General features: G+C 40.2%; 1 protein-coding gene across 8 annotated transcripts in view; it reads right to left on the bottom strand.

Moving 5' to 3' along the window:
• Positions 1–17,035, bottom strand: part of WWOX (WW domain containing oxidoreductase) — a 1,132,972-nt gene that overhangs the window by 1,024,282 nt on the left and 91,655 nt on the right. Inside the window, exons 6-8 of one of the 8 annotated variants that reach the window (XR_007721914.1) lie at positions 14,990–15,097; positions 14,029–14,185; positions 4,507–13,328 (exon numbers count right to left, since the gene is read on the bottom strand). The exons of 4 other annotated variants lie outside the window; for them this stretch is intronic. Coding sequence is in view for 1 of the 4 variants with exons in the window: in XM_050773213.1 (XP_050629170.1) it covers positions 15,065–15,097 (33 nt within the window). In the remaining 3 variants the exon portion in view is untranslated. Of the gene's footprint in view, positions 1–4,504; positions 15,098–17,035 lie in introns of those variants that run through there. 3 more of the 8 variants (XR_007721915.1, XR_007721913.1, XM_050773213.1) reach the window with 3 other exon arrangements.

Here is a 17,035-nt window from a genome sequence, read left to right as displayed (position 1 = left end):
TTTTCTTTCATCTTGATCCACAGCCTGGCTCAAAATGAGGAATGTTAGAATAGATGTACTTTGAATATTGAAGCAAGTCTTTATAAATAAACCTATCACCCTTGTAATGATTTCTGTCATAACATGACAAAATAGATGAAGCTCAGCATCTGGAACCTCAGCTCACACGTCATTTTTCCAGCATCACCAGGACCTACAATTTTTTTTTTTTTTTTCTTTTTGGCTTTTCTCGTACTTTTTTCCAGTTATCTTTGAATGACATTCTGCTGTTTGAGAAAAGTTTATCCTTTTTTCTTTTCATTCCCTGTGTGGCAATTCTTCAGAAAGAACGAAGAAAATTACTATTCTGCTACTTACATGTAAGGGAAAGCAGGTAACTTATAAATGAATTATGAAGGTCTTACCCTTGGAAAGACATACATATTTCATCATAAATGTGATCCATTACACTTATTCTACATACAGTATTTATATTTATACATGATTATTCAAGGTTTGGTTTTTTTTTAATCTCCACAAGCCCATACTTTCAAAAGCAAATCTGACATTCTCTTTTAACCTGTAAAGCTCAAAATAGAGGTACTCCCAATTGACCCCACATGTATAGTCTCTCTGGATGGAAGGTATTAGATTTACAAAGAATACAGAGAATCACGAGATTGCTCAAAGGTGTACATATTATACAGAACAATGTTCAGATAGCTCCATGAGCTTGCTATGAGTCAAAGAGGAAGATGTTTCACTTTGGACCAGAGACAATTTCTTATATTGAAACATATTCATAAAAAACAGACTTGACAACAGTTAACACCTTGGACAGAACTGTGTAGTACTGACGTGCATTTGTGACAGCTGGCTTGAGCTAGATGAAGAAGGAAGAGGGCTCTCTCTCCTAAAGTGCATAAAGTATCAGTGGAGCAGCCTAACACCCGTTCCCTTTCTGATCAAATCATTCTAGTTGGTCTTTTCCGGCTGCAGAGGTCCTTGCTGAGTTGGGACCTAAGGTGACATCACAGTCACATCACGATGACAAATGTAAACTTATTTAAAATGTACTGGTTTTAACCCATTGTATTTGATTTTATGTTATAATTTATAACGTTTTTTAAAAATTCAAACTGCATTTCATATTTTTCAACTCGTTCACTCCCTATTTACCATGAAATAGACATTACACATAAATGTGCATATGTATATACATTCAAATACAACCATTCCCAATAGGAATTGACAAAACCACCCATATTTTAAACACACTCCTTCCATTCTTACTCTTCTTTCCCCAGATGCTGCACTTAATATTATTTGGAAAGAACTGAAAAAATAAATAAATAAATAAAAAGCTGTAAGACAATTTTTAATTGTCAGAGATGGAGCACTTAGAATTTATCGTAATTAACTAGTCATTATTTCAAATAAGAACATTAATTGGTATGTTCAGAAAATCTGCAGCATTGCAAAATTTAAAATAAACATTACAAAGATATCATTTACAACTAATCTATATTTACCACTGAAGTGAGCTTCAAACTATATTTCTTTCTATTATGATTTTATTGGCTACAGCACACAGGAAATGGAGTGTGTTATGCACAGCTTCCTAAATACCTAAATTTATAAAACCCAATTACATAAATTAATTAGGAATGAACGCATGCATTTGTTTGCAACTGCAACATATTAAACATGACAAAATTAATAAAGAGACCCTAAAAGAAAAAATAATGCCACATATTCATTTTCCGTAACAGATTTTTATGAGATTTAATTTGACTTATCTAGTCCTAAGGGTCATGCCTCTTAATAAATACGCAGTGTCTCACCATTTCATATATACATGTAATGGTATGTTTTTATGGCTCCTAAAGGACCAAGAATATATAAATTCAAGAGTATTTATTTCAAGATTCAGAGACAGAATGGCAAAGAATTACTCAAATGTTATTTCTATCTTCCTCATCTCCGACATTGTTATCAAACACAGCTTTTTGGTAATTAGAGTGATTCACCATTACCTAGCTTTATTATAGAAAACATCCAGTAAAACAAGCTTACTCTGAGCTCCATGAAGGAATAAAACATTGGCATATGATCAAGCTAGTCAGAAGAGCACTGTGAGGCCGTATGGAGAGGTTCATGCCTGTAATCCCAGCACTGTGGGAGGCCAAGGCGGGCGGATCACCTGAGGTCGGGAGTCCGAGACCAGCCTGGCCAACATGGCGAAACCCTGTCTCTACTAAAAATACAAAAACCAGCTGGGAGTGGTGACAAATGCCTGTAATTCCAGGTCCTCAGGAGGCTGAGGTAGGAGGATTGCTTGAGCCCAGGAAGTTGATGCTGCAGTGAGCTAAGATCACGCCACTGTACTCCAGTCTTCCAGCCTGAGCAAAAGAGCGAGATTCTATCTCAAAAACAGGGCGGAAAAAAAAAAAGCATTGTTGGAAACAGACCCCCCCTCTTGTTTTTTTTTTTTTTTTTTTTGATAGGGTCTCGCTCTGTCACCCAGGCTGAAAATGCAGTGGCACAATCACAGATCACGGCAGCCTCATTATCCCAGCAATGCACTGTTATCCTGTTACCGGACATAACAGATGCTACATCTATTACATCTTCAAACTAAAGAGACTCTGAAACAAGTCACCAAAAAAGAATCCATTCTGCTTCTCAATTAAAGGAGTGAAAATTAAAATGAGAAGCTACTTTAATCCTAACAAAGTAACAAAGATTACCAAAAAAAGAATAAGAGAGATAATACTCAGTGTTGACAAAGATGTAATAAGATGAGCCCTCTCAGATAATGTTGGTAGAAAAACTACTTAATTCACTTCTGGTAAATATTTGGCAACATCTATCAGGGATATGAAAATTATGTATACATTTGAATCAAATAATTTTTAAGATTCTATGCTACAGATATGTAATAATTTATGTAGAAGAACAGTCATCAAAGCCCATTATTTAAAACTGAGGAAACAGCATAAATACATACAAAAAGAAAACACAAAATAATTCGTGGCATCTGCCTGGGATAGAGTAGGTCCATGTGGGTGATTAAGAGCATTATATTTTTAGAAAGTGGGCAAATGCTCATAAAACAGTGTTAACTGGTGAAAATGAGCAATAAGTATTACCAGCAGACAATGTAGAATTAATCCCAATTCTCCCTCTCCTTAGTCCTCTGGCCCTGGGAAAATTACTTCATCTTTGAATGCCTGAGTCTCCTCATCTGCAGAATGAGGATAACAAGGAATCTATCTTGATGAAACGCTATGCAGATTAAACTTTTTAATTCACATAAAACATTCAATTCTCAGTAAGGGAGAGGTATCATTAGCTCTTGTCATTATCTTAATTTTGCAACACAGAAAAGACTAAAAGGTTCTGAAACCCTACTTCGCCACTTCGTTTTAGTTGTGCGACCTTGGACGTATTCCTTAAATATTGCAGTTGTCTGAATAATCTAAACACGTTAGTTGTCTGAATAATCTAAAATATGTTAATAATTAACACTGTAGTCTAAAGGTAGTTCTGAAGGTGAGAAAAGACACTCAGCTGAATACTCTGAACGCTGGAGGTTCTCAATAATGATTTTCATAACTATTAATTGTATCTACAAAAGTATTCACCAAGAACCCCTTCAGTCTGAAACGAGAATTAAAAATAGAATAGGGTAAAATTCTAAATGTTTGATGGAAACACAAAGTTAATATTTATAGATGGTCTCTCAGTCCTACTCCAGTTAGTAGAGCAACATCAGCTTAGAAACTTCTCTCAGTCTTTCTCCCATCTTTCGAAGGTAAAGACCAAAATGGGGTCAACATTTAAAGTTCCTAATCTTAGAAACCCTAAAACACCAAGGTACTTTACCTTTACCTTTTTTTTTTTTGCTTCTAATTCTTCTCCTCCTCCTTTCTAATGGTTGTTCCTTTATTTTAACAACTAAAATACTTTTGCTGGGAAATTTAAAGAGAAAACAAACTACACTTCGATGACAGGCTCATTTCCAAAATTATTTATTTTCATTCTGGATTGATATTCCACTACTAATAACTTCAAAGAATTTAGCATAGCTGTTGTTATATCATACTATACCTCAAAACCCTGAAATGGTTCCCAGTAGAACATAGCATAAAAAATTTCAAACTCCTTCGCCTAGACATTCTAGATCCTACAAAGACTTCACCTGATTTCTTCTCTTCTTCCACTAATCGTCTATTGATAAACACAATGCAATGATGAAACAAAATACCAGCAAGTTAATAATGGAGAGAGGAAGGGAGGGAAGAAAGGAAGGAAACAACGAAAGAAAGAAAGAGAAGGAAGGGAAGGAAAGGAGGATGAGAGGATGGGAAGAAGGAAGGAAGGGAAGAAGGGAGGAAGGGAGGGAGGAAGGGAGGGAGGAAGGGAGGGAGGGAGGGAGGGAGGGAGGGAGGAAGGAAGGAAGGAAGGAAGGAAGGAAGGAAGGAAGGAAGGAAGGAAGGAAGGGAAGATAGATAGGTGTGGGTGGAAGGATGGATGGTCAGATGGGTGAAGGATAGGTGGGTGGGTGGGTAGATGAATAGATGGATAGAAGGAAGAAAACAAGGAAGGAAGGACGTATGGATGAATAGATGAATGAACAGATGGATGTATGGATATATGAAAGGGTAGATGAGTGGGTAGGTGGATGGATGGAAGGGTGGATAATTGGAAAGGCAGACTGAAGTGTAGATGGGTGGGTGGGTGAGTGGAAGGGTGGGTGGATTGGCAGATGGATGGATAGATGGATGGATGGGTGAATGGATGAATAGATGAATGTATGGAAGGGTGGATGGGTAGGTGGGCAGATGGACAAATGGATGAAGAATGAGTGGTTGTGTGGATGGACAGATGGATGCATGGATGATTGGATGGATAGAAGAATGAAAGGATGCATGAATGAACAGATGGGCCAATTGACATATGGATACATGGAGTTTTTCTATCCTAACTTATTGTTTTATGACATTTTTTCTGTTTGTCTACCTACCTCCCCATCTCTTTTCAACAGTAATAATTCTACTTCCAACTCTCACAAAGTCTTCCATGACCCCCCACATTCCATCCCCATCACTGGAAAAGATTGCTCTGTGCTCTGAACTTCCATAATTTTTATGTCACCCTGTCCAGCTCACCACAGAGTTCTTTAACAACCAGCTCCTCTGCCTCCTGGATTTGAGCTTCTACAAGTCAGGACTAATTTAAGCCCCATGTTCATGTCTGCCATAACACGGCATCTTCAACAAAACAGTTTATTCATTCATAATTATTTATTAACTGATTGGATATCCCAAATAACTTTTAATTCTTCTTTTTAACATCCACAAGGCAAGAATCTAGAATTTAAAATTCTCTATTCTCTGATCTTAGAAAATATGGTGGTCTAAATTTACCTAACTAATGGCAAGGAGGTAAGACATAAAAACCAAAAGGGTCTAACTTTGCTTCCATCACAGACTTGCTATGCAATCTGAGACTCATCTTTTCTCTCCTCTCCTCATATTCCTCATCCCAGTACCCAGGTGTGTAATCAGGTATTTCTTAAGGCCTTCCTGCCTCTCCAATTCTGCAGTCCCATGATTCAGATGGCAACAGAAGGCACCCACTATGGGTCTAACATTGTGCTTCTTGGAACTAAAAATCAAAACAACTGAACCCACGGAAATAGAGAGTAGAAAAAATGGTTACCAGAAGCTGGGAAGGGTAATGGGGTGTTGATGGGGAGGTGGGGATGGTTAATGGGTACCAAAAAAAATAGAAAGAATGATTAAGACCTACTATTTGACAACACAACAGGGTGACTATAGTCAATAGTAACTTAAATTGCACATGTTTAAATAACTAAAAGAGTAATTGGATTGTCTGTAACACAAAGGATAAATGCTTGAAGGGATGGATACCCTATTCTTCATATGTGATTAAATCACATTGCACGCCTGTATCAAAACATCTCATGTACCCCACAAATACAAACAACTACTATGTACCCATTAACATTAAAAATAAAAAATTTTTAAAAAGAGATTAGGGTTCAAAAGAACAACAACAACAAAAAAAAAAAAAAAAACCACGCTGGAGGCTCTGCCCACATCTGGTAATAAACAGCTTTTCACATTCTTGTTCTCTCCAAATAGGAAGCCAGCTGCTATGGCTCTCAAAGACCTGCTCTTGCTACAGGTAGTACAAACTGTCATGCCTCTGGGCAGACAGTGCCCTCACCACCTGCCCCGTCACTCTTCTCATCATTCCTGTCCCTGGAGTTGAGGGGATGGCTGACAACATGTCAGAGGCCACAGCATCATGTCCAAGCAGACTATAGGGACACACTTGTTACCCAACAACTCTCCAGAATTGCAAAGGTTTCAAGGCAGCAAGCTTCCACACTCACTGTTGACCCAGGTCCACTCTCAAAAGCCATGCATAGGGCTTTTTCCAGGCAAGGTCTCCTTTATGTAATCACACTATGAAAAAGGGAGGAGAGCAAAATGTGATTCATCTGTCACTGCTACACCAGTGAGGAAAATCACTAGCATGTGCTTGCCCAAGACCTTCTTGAACACTGAGCCTCATTATTTTACCTGCTCCACCATCCCTTCTCCATCTAGTTTTATGCTCTCACCTATCCATAAGTTCCTCCCCAGTTCTCCTCCCAACCTGTGGTCGCAAGGATGTTAACTGACATCTCTTGATCTTGCCTTCATTTTGCAGATGGAGACACGGACTTCTTGTCAACTAAGACAAGTTTGCCTAATTATATTATTGAATATGTTTTATTTCTGCCAAGAGAAATATATCGAATATCTCCCCATAAAGACACGGAGAATTTTGCCTTTTCCTTCATAAACTTCTATCCAAATACACTCAAAATATTTATTATACAACTTAACAAATTTCTCTTCTCCATTGAAACATATTTCCCTTTTGAATGAACCTACCCATCATTAAACTTACTTAATATTGATTCATCCCAGAACATGAGCCAGTGCTGCCGTTTGCCAAATATACTTCCCCAGTCATCTCCTTAGGGCCCCCAAACCATTGCAGGATGGGCAGGCAAAGGTGGGTGTCTTGATTTTGCGCTAAGTCCAACAGAAGCACAGCGAGGTTAAATGAACTCCGCCAGGCTCTGCAGTTTCTCACCTATCCTCAGGCCTTTTTCTTCCCCACCATCCAGCCTTACGGCCTTTACTTGACCTCCCCTTTCTAAAGACACCAGTTCAAGGATAGGCTGAGGCAGGAATATGACTGTATTTTGTTTTCCCACCATAATCCAGAGGGTCTAGTTCTATTTCCTTTACTTGGTCCTTGGCAGACAGCCTCTGCAGGAACCGGCGCTACTGAAATATGTTTTTATTTTCTGTTTTGACCTTCTCAACATCAGTTATAGTGTTGAGGACAAAATAATTGCTCATTTATTCACCTATGCTGTTCCAGGAACTATTCCAGGAATTCAAGTGGTAAACACAACAAATGTCTTTTCTTCATGGAGCATTTAAAAAGACAAAAACAAAAAAACAAAAAACCACCACACTATGAAAAAAACAAAAAATTACAAATATAATGAGAGGTTGAGCTATTTTTTAAAGTGGGGACACAGTACAGAGACAGAGAACTGGGGGGGACCCTATTTTAGACAGTGTGTAAATACTGCTGACAAATGGATTCATTCTAAGTTCCTGGTACTCCAGTCAAATGACATTTCTTTCCCAGTGAAATTTTATTTTTAAAATGTTAAGAGCTGAAATACATGCACTTACAAAAATGTTCCCCAAACAGAAAACTGATTTGACAAACAGATCAACAATCAAGTCAATGAATGTGATGGTTACAACCGAGGTCTAGATGGCTTTTTTGAGATTCAGTTCTTGAAAAGATGACTAACTTAGCTGTGTTCCAACAACCTAAGGCTTAAAATGCATAAAGCCAGATCCACTGAATTTAAAAATCTGACCAGCTACACACCTGGAAAAGGAAGGGAATAGAAGGATGAGGCATGGGCCAAGGGTTTGGAGAACCACCCTTCCTTCATTCCTTCCTTTCTACCACAGGCCTCAAGGTCATGGCATGTTGGACCAGGACCAACAACTCTTCCACATCAGTAATCTGAGCCCAGCCTAGAAAGGAAGATGGGACAACAGTGTCCTCAAGACATTACTGGTCTGGAATCACCTAGGTTTGTGGGGAGACCAGAGGCCATGTCAAAATTATTCCCTTATTTAGCAGGTTTTCAGCCAGATTGCAAGAACAGGATGAAAGAGGCTAGTAAAAGCTTGGGAAAGGAAAGAGGTGGTCACAAGTAGAGTTTAAAGAGGAAAAATCAAAAATAAAATGAAGGCTGGATGTGGTGGCTCACATCTGTAATCCTAGCACTTTGGGAGGCCAAGGCAGGCGGACTGCCTGAGTTCAGGAGTTCATGACCAGCCTGGGCAACATGGCAAACTCCTGTCTCTACTAAAAATACAAAAAAAATTAGCCAGGCATGGTGGCACGTGCCTGTAATCCACCTACTCAGGAGACTGAGGCAAGAGAATCACTTGAACCTGGGAGGCAGAGGTTGCAGTGAACCGAGATCACGCCACTGCATTCCAGCCTTGGTGACAGAGTGAGACTGTCTCAAAAATTAAATAAATAAATAAATAACCCAAGGAACGCCCAGTGAGGGAACTGGGGGTCCAGGAGAGGGGTAAAGATGAGCTTAAGTGTGACTTAGAAATAATCCCACAAACACAACCTGGTAGGCATGGCTGGGGCAGGACTCTCTTCTAGAAGAGACTACATTGTTTTGGAAAACTATTAATACCTACTTCTCTCTTGCCTTTTTTTTCAACCTACTACTCATTTATTTGGCTTTGCCAAACATTTATCATTTGAGGTCTTAGTTATCAACATTTTAGACTTAGAATACAGTCTCAGAATAATCAAGCCCAAATCATTAATACGTTCTGGTCATGCCTTCTCATGCTTTCAATATTCGCATAAGCTTAATAAGTTTTCCTTACAACCTTAGCCTTTCTACACTCCCCATATAGTAATGTTATATTAATTTGTCTTCTCAAAACATAAGTGTCTTAACAGACAATCATTTTGGTTCTTAGTTGAAATTCCTTCCCTACTTCAATGATCACAGAAGAAAAGGAATATGCTGCCACGTTAATGAGTACATTTTAACACCGTATGACAAAAACATTTTATTTTGATGTTTCCAAATAGTACAGTCCCCTCTATCCAGGGTGGATTAATATGGGCATAGTGAAAGACCAGAAATGTTCATATTCTTTTCATGTCTATGTTCCTTATAACTGCTTCCATGAGAGTAAAGAGACTAGCTGTGTCTATTTAAAAGGCAGAAGTAAATGTTTACCTTTCGATCAAAAGCTTCTCTTCTGTTTGCCGTCCACTGTGCTCCCATACCCTCTCACAAATAAAATGAAAGGAATTGTTAATTGCAAGAATGGAATTTGGGAGTGACGCCTCTTTCCCCTCCAGCACAGCCCATCGTGAACACCCAGGGTCCAGCACATACAACCGAGTGGACGGGCCCAAGACAGAACTTGGTGACACTTTCTATAAACAGGTTCACCTTGGGCAAAGGCCACCACACTCTAAAATTAATCCATCTCTACAGATAACAAAACTTCCCCCAGGGCCTTAAACAAGGAAGTCAGATCTCCCAGAATGCGGATTAACTGATTAAAAAAAAAAAAAAAATCAAGGGAGAGCACAGTATTATTGATGATATTAAAAATTTTTGTGACACTTTCTGGTGTAATGGATGCTCTGCTAAGCACCAGGACAATACCAGTGTGAGCCCTCACAACATTTTACATGCAGGGAAACTGAGGCTCAGAGAAATCAGACATCTAAACCAAACCTTTGTTTTTATTCCTTTTCTCTCTTTTTTATTCCTTCCTCCTTTCTTTTCCTATTGTTGTCAGAGCAAATGCCCCAACCTTTATAGACACCCGCTAAAAGAACTGTCAGCAGGGGGAGAGGAATTAAAACAAACCCAGACAACTTAGCAGCGAGTCACATGAAAATCAGAAGTCTGGAGAGGAATTTTTAAGCTGCCTACTATGTGTGGAGGGGATCAGGGTCAGCCGCCAAGGCGACAGTCAGCAAACATTGCTCCTTCCGGTTTTACAGCTGACTCGATTCGATGTATGGCCTTAGAAATCTCTTGGCGACACTCAGTAACTTAAAAGAGGAGATATAAAGAAATGCATTATTTATTTCCTCCCTTGCCATTCCCACAGCTTTCCAAAGAAAATTAGGTTGCGCATTGACTACCAGGTCCTTGGTGATTTCTACTGAAGCCACTACCTTTGCAGCTCCACACATAAATCTTTTTCCTACTAGGAAATGGCTCTTCTTGCATACATTAGTGTTTTCCCTCATGCCATTGATCGCTCCATCCAACAGCCTGCTTAGTCTGTCAATGACTCACTGACAGTGAAATCTACAGACATAAATGCCATCAGCTGCTGGATTCGGACAAGCGAGAAGAGGGATCTTGGAGTCGGGAACTCAGCCTCAGACAGACATTCACAAGCGTGATTTTTTTATGGGAAAGGGGTAGGATGTCAGGTATACGTGACACAGACATCTGAATAAAAGAAGATCATCTACTCAGTCTCAGAAATAACAGGTGAGACGCACTAAGGAGATTCAGAACCTGTACCCTTTAAGCTGCTAGTGAGCTAATGGCATGCCACAGTGCTAGCATCTGGTAGAGCATAAAAAAGAGAAGAGCACATGAGAACACTGGCTTTCCTGGGTAGTACAAAGGTCATGATGCCGGACCCGCAGAGCAGGAAATACAACACAGGGAAAGATTAGTTGGCCCTTGGGTGAGAAATTTCTAGATGGCCATAGTGATGGACATCTCTATTGCTTCTCATCTTTTGCAGTCAATCCATAGATAATGCATGGGATTTTTTTTTTTTTTTTTAAGATGGAATCTTGCTCTGTCACCCAGGCTGGAGTGTAGTGGCGCAATCTCGGCCCACTGCAACCTCCACCTCCTGAGTTCAAGTGATTCTCCTGCCTCAGCCTCCCGAGTAGCTTGGATTACAGGCATGTGCCACCACGCCCTGCTAATTTTTTGTATTTTTAGTAGAAACGGGGTTTCGCCAAGTTAGCCAGGATGGTCTCCATCTCCTGATCTCGTGATCCACCCACCTCGGCCTCCCAAAGTGCGATGCATGGGAGATTTAATTATGAGTACAGAATGGAAGGTGAATGTTACGGACCATGATAAAGCAGAACTATAAGTAGCAGAAGTCACGGGTGAAAGGAGAAAAGAAGAGGTAGAGGGATTGATCAGGGCACCAAAAACCTCTTCTGACAAGAGAGGGAGTAAAGAACTCCCGGAGCAAAGAACCGTCCAGAGCAGTTTGAGCAAAACTGGAAACAAACATGTATATATACCATTACATACATGTATGCATGTGTGTGCGTGCATATATATATATATAGAAGATAGTGACATATACAAAATCTACAAAATCTGAAGTTACAAACATAATGGGAGGAAGGAGATACAACTATGGAAGATGGTAAAAATGAGTTAAATCCCTGTCCACAACAGCAAAAGTCATTAGATAGTGCCTGAAATCAACAGCTGAAGAAGTGGCAGTTTAAGCACAATCTTAAGACATAGGAAGCAGAAGACACGAGTGCATCACAAACAGAAATCTCTCCTAGAGGTTGCCTTTGTTCATCCCTGCAGCCAGCATCCAGAGAAACACTGGCATACAGCTCATTCTCTGTCATTATTTATGGAAGGAACAAATGAGTGGACAGAGCGGAGGGTGCGAAGGGAAGGGTGAGAGGCCATAGCTTGCTGTGGTTTGTCTCCTATAACACTGGATTTTTTCCCTACTGCTATCATATATTACCCTGCATGTGTATTGGGTGCGGGGGAGTGGGAACGGTGTCGTTTTTGTTTTTGCTGGTTTCATTCTAATTCCTCTGGTAGGAATCCAGCTCCCAGGATCTTCTCTGAATGCTGAGGATGTCCTCCATAAAAATGCAAGATCTGGGAATCAGTCTGGAAGTAGCTGCATGACCAGACAAGCCTGGCAGAGACCCCCAGAGGCACCTGCCCCAGGAGCGAGGAGGCAGCCTCAGATTGGAGACCTGGAGCATAGACGCCTGCAGGGACTGGATGGCTTACCCATTGCTACCAGGACACAGCAGCCACTTTTTAGTTAAACTCCAGTTGTAGGGAAGAGGAATGAAAACTGCCCTTTTCTCCACCATAACTACAAATTTGCTGTAAAAAGGAAAGGAACTGGAAGAAATTAAAGAAAATAAAAGAAAAACTACCAGTACAGGGAAGGGCGAGGAGTAAGTGACCTTGTCAGTTTCCAATGAGCAGTTAAAACATATGGGGGCTCTGTTTTCAAATTCTGCTTCTGCCAAGGACTCAGCAGCGTGGCCTCGGGCAAGTCGCTCACCTCCTCGCCTTGTCAATATGTCTTGATTGCACTGCCATCTTCCTCATTTGTCAAGTGAAGACAGTGACATCCTTTTCACAGGGTTATTAAAGGATTAAATCAAATAATGTCTGTAAACGTTTGGCATGCAATAGAGATGTGAAGTGTTATTTCCCTTCTCTCCTTCTCTCCTTGGGATGAACACTGGAAAAACACATAGCCTTCTGTCACAAAATGAGTTTACTCACAGGTAGTTCCTAAAAGGATGGGAGAAAAGTTTCATGGTAACGTTTACTAAGCTCAGATTCAAACTGACCTCAAAACATATGAAAAAAGAAGTTTTAATCCCAAAGACATTTTGATGTACAGTCTAAAAAGTTACAAAATGTAAAGCTCAGTGGGTACTTAGCTGAATTCTGAAAAATCATATTACATCCATTATACTTGATGTGGCGCGGTGGGAGGTAATTAATTTATAGATAGCACCATCCACGAGGTGTGCTCCTATTAAAGCTGGGTGTAATATCGTATTAGAAACTGTGGTATATGGGAAAGAGTCAGGTGGCTTTGGAGTCAGATGGTCCTCCATCTGGATCCTGGCAATGCCACTTGACAGCCGATTGACCCTGGCTGAGTTTCTTAGCATCGCCGAGCCTCAGTTTCCTTGCAGTAAAAAGGACCGATATCACAGGTGGTGCAGACGTACCAAGGAATAAGGAATAATGAAAGTCAAGTGGCTGATACGAGTCTGGTGCAGAGTTGGCTCTCAACTCCCACTAACTGCTATTATTTGCAATGCAATATCACCTTCTCCTTATGCCTGAAATTATATATTAGACGAGTACTTTTCTCTTCTGTGCGGGAAGGAATTCACTAGGAAACAAGGAGATGAGAATCACATTTTGTCTTCACTTAAAATCCTCAAACCAGGCAGTAGTCAGTGGGGGTGATAAAATTGCCTTGTGGATCTTACCATGACTTTTGTCCAAAATGATCAGAGAGTACATTAAATCATTAGCAGAAACTTTGCTACCTGCTGATTTTACAATGCAGGCAGTGAAATTCATTGCAGAAGCAAAATAGGGCCAATAATATAATTACAGCACTCTGCCTATGCAGTCAGAGCTAATGCTATTATTTGACATTGCAAGGCTGTGCTTTTCCCCAGAGTCTCAGTGGAGACAAGGTTCGCCCTAATTGGTTCCAAAGCACAACCTCCCCAACACAATCTTTCCTCAGGACCAGTAATGTTAATTTCCACACGACTGTAAATAGTATTTGCAAACAATACAAACATGGTAATAAGAGGCTAGGTGGGTAATTAATGTGGTTACAAAGTAGCTTATTTGCATTTTTATTTAAAAACGGCCTTCTTTAAAAAGCAGCTCAGATTTCTCTTTGCAAAAGGAGCCTTGGTTAAAGAGTACAGCAGTAATTACTCTCTTTAGGGGTTCTTTTATATGTCCTTCAGGGAATTAGAATGAAAAGATAAGCAGAATTATAAAGGAAATCATGTAAAATATGAAATGTACTATAAACACTTAGTAGTGTATTTACCATAAGCTAGGCTTACCTTCTTCCTTAATGGAATATTTTAAACAGCTTACAATACATTCAAATTAATTGTAGATATGGCTAAAAGGTACAATCATCTGGTTAAACTCTTTTTTCTTGAAAGGTAGATTATTTCAAGATTTGACACGCCATCACAGTAAATTCCACTTGATCATCTGCAGAAAAGTGCTCTCAGTAAGACAAAGGGTTAAGTGGGGCCCATCACTGAGATAAGGCAAAGATTTGCATTCTTCTCTAATAGAAGGAAGCCAGTATGTTACAGCAATACTTTCATCTATCTTTTCTTAGCTTACATCTTGCATTCTTGGGCTCAAAAAATAGGAAGTGCGAAAATAAATTCAAAACCCCATTTGGAACGGAATTCAATCTTTTTCATTTCTCTCATGTTCCACATGTTAGATCTTTTTTTTTTTTTTTTTTTTTTTTTTTTGAGACAGAGTCTTGCTCTGTCGCCCAGGCCGGAGTGCAGTAGTGTGATCTCGGCTCACTGCAACCTCTGTCTCCCGAGTTCAAGCAATTCTCCTGCCTCAGCCTCCCAAGTCGCTGGGATTACAGGTGCCCGCCACCATGTCCGGCTAATTTTTGTATTTTTAGTAGAGACAGGGTTTCATCATGTTGGTCAGGCTGGTCTTAAACTCCTGACCTGGGGTGATCTGCCCACCTTAGCCTCCCAAAGTGCTGAGATTACAGGCGTGAGCCACTCTTCTTATTCTTAGCACTTAGCACCCACTAATGTGCCCAGCCTGAATCTGCAATTTCACATGTGGAAATTTCTGGAAGGTGGCCATGGTGTCAGGACCAACAGTAGTTAAGACACGTGATTTCTTCCGGAAGTCATTCAATCATCACCCACTAACCAGTAGGAGGTGAGCCAGGAGCTGGGTCCCAGGGATGAAAAGTCCCATCTCCCTCCCTGAAGAAGTTCATGTTCTTAGGGTAGAACTGCCAGGTGGACGCACCTGTCAGGTTTAATGAAGGAGCAGGTTCCAGTCGGTCTGCAGGTACTGGGAAAATCTTCACATAGGTCATAGTGCTCAAGTAGACCCTCCCAGATGAGAGACTGGGGTCTGAAAAAGTGGAAGGGTTGGGTTTTCCAGGCAGAAGTACCATTAGGCACCAAGGAACTGGGGATGGAACAGCTTGGCAGGTCTGGGGAACCTCAGAGGGCACAGCAGGGAAGCCCACTGGGATCCCAGTTAGCAGAAGGCATAAAAGAAGTTGCAAACTCAGATGTCAGCCAGGCCACACGTGCCTTCATTTTCTCCTTCGACAGACGTTTATAAAGGACCTGCTATTGCGTCACACGGCGCTGCTCTATAGCAGAACGCACATTCTACTGGAGGGAGACAGTCTAGAAACAAGAAATGGAATACGTAAGTTAAATAGAGCGTTAGTGGGTTCTAACTGCTAAGAATAAAAAGAGTACAGGAGGTTTAAAAGGATTGGGAGTTAGAGGGTTGATGGTTAAACCAGGCAGGGACAACACCCAAAGGAGTAGAAGAGTTAAGGGTGGGCGTTTGGGGTTGGGGGTGATCACCTGGCCCAGGAAGAAGCAGCTGATATTCAGTCCCAGCTGATTATTGAGATCAATCTTTTGTTTTTTTTTTTTTTTTTTTTTGAGACAGAGTCTCACTCTATCACCTAGCCTAGAGTGCAGTAGCACGATCTCAGCTCACTGCAACCTCTGCCTCCCAGGTTCAAGCAATTCTCCCACCTCAGCATCCCGAGTAGCTGGGATTACAGGTGCCCGCCACCACGCCCAGCTAATTTTTGTATTTTTAATAGAAACAAGGTTCCACCATGTTGGCCAGGCTGGTCTCGAACTCCTGACCTCAGGCGATCCACCCGCCTGAGTCTCCCAAAGTGCAGAGATTACAGGTGTGAGACACCAAGCCCAGCCAATCTTATTTTTGAATTAAAAGAAAGGAAAACCTATCACCTACTAAGCAGTTCCAATAAACCTGTCTACAAAAAATCACTGTAACAAACTCCCTGACTCCAAAGAGACATATATTGTTTTAAAAAATTAAATTAAATTTCAAAAGGATATGTCTGTACTCTCATTTACCTACCCTCCAACAATTCAGACAAACAAAAATCCCAAATTAGTTTTGGCTAAGTCTGCCCTTCTTCATGTAAGCATCTATATTCACATATCCATATGGTGTTGCTACCTTCTCACTTCCAGCCCCTAGCATCCTCTAAACAGCCAAAACATATTTTCCATAAGAATTCTAATGATATTTCAATGATATAAGACCAGATCTAAATAAGACCAGCTTCTTGGTATTGTTTTGAAAACAGTCACCCGGTAAAATTTATTTATACTTTAGATAGAATTCAGAGGCTATAATGATGTTTTAAATATGATTTCAAAATACTTCAGAAAGGCAGAAAAGCAATGAAGTGGAAGAGAAGGATAATAAGTTTATGACATTCAAGTAAATATATCCAGAAAACTGGGTCATTTATACCAGAACCGCAATCTTTTCTGTTAAAATATGCAAACGACAGTATGAAAAATGGTTTGTGATTTCAAAGAAATATAGCACTACAAATGTCAGCGTGCAAGAACTCAATAACACTTAATGAAACTTTGGATTTCAAATTAATTACTGATTGACTAAGGCATCTAGAGGGAAAACAGCCTCGATCAGAGAAGTCTGGGATGAGCCATAAATCTGGATACCTCTTTCGGGGACTCTGAGCTGGCACTTCCTACTTGTGCCATTAATGGGTGGTTAATGGGGTGACTGGTCGCTGGAAGGACCACTGGTTTGATTCTCAGAAATAAGACTGGTTAATGTTTTCCTGACTCAGATGTACCTTTCTTTTCTTTTTTCCCTTTTGAAATTTTCAACATGTATGTTTGTGGCGTTAGCTGTTTCTGGGAGCTTGAAATAAAACGTTAAACAAACTTGTGAAGCGCTATTTTACTGAAAGGCAAGTGGTAACCGTATCAACAAAATTATCTTTGTCAAGTGAATTCTTTGTTCACAATTATT

This window comes from Macaca thibetana, chromosome 20 (genome assembly GCF_024542745.1).
Source record: "Macaca thibetana thibetana isolate TM-01 chromosome 20, ASM2454274v1, whole genome shotgun sequence".
In the NCBI taxonomy this organism is placed as follows: Eukaryota; Metazoa; Chordata; class Mammalia; order Primates; family Cercopithecidae; genus Macaca; species Macaca thibetana.
Note: the sequence above shows the minus strand (reverse complement) of the source record. Positions and strands in the feature narration are given on the sequence as shown.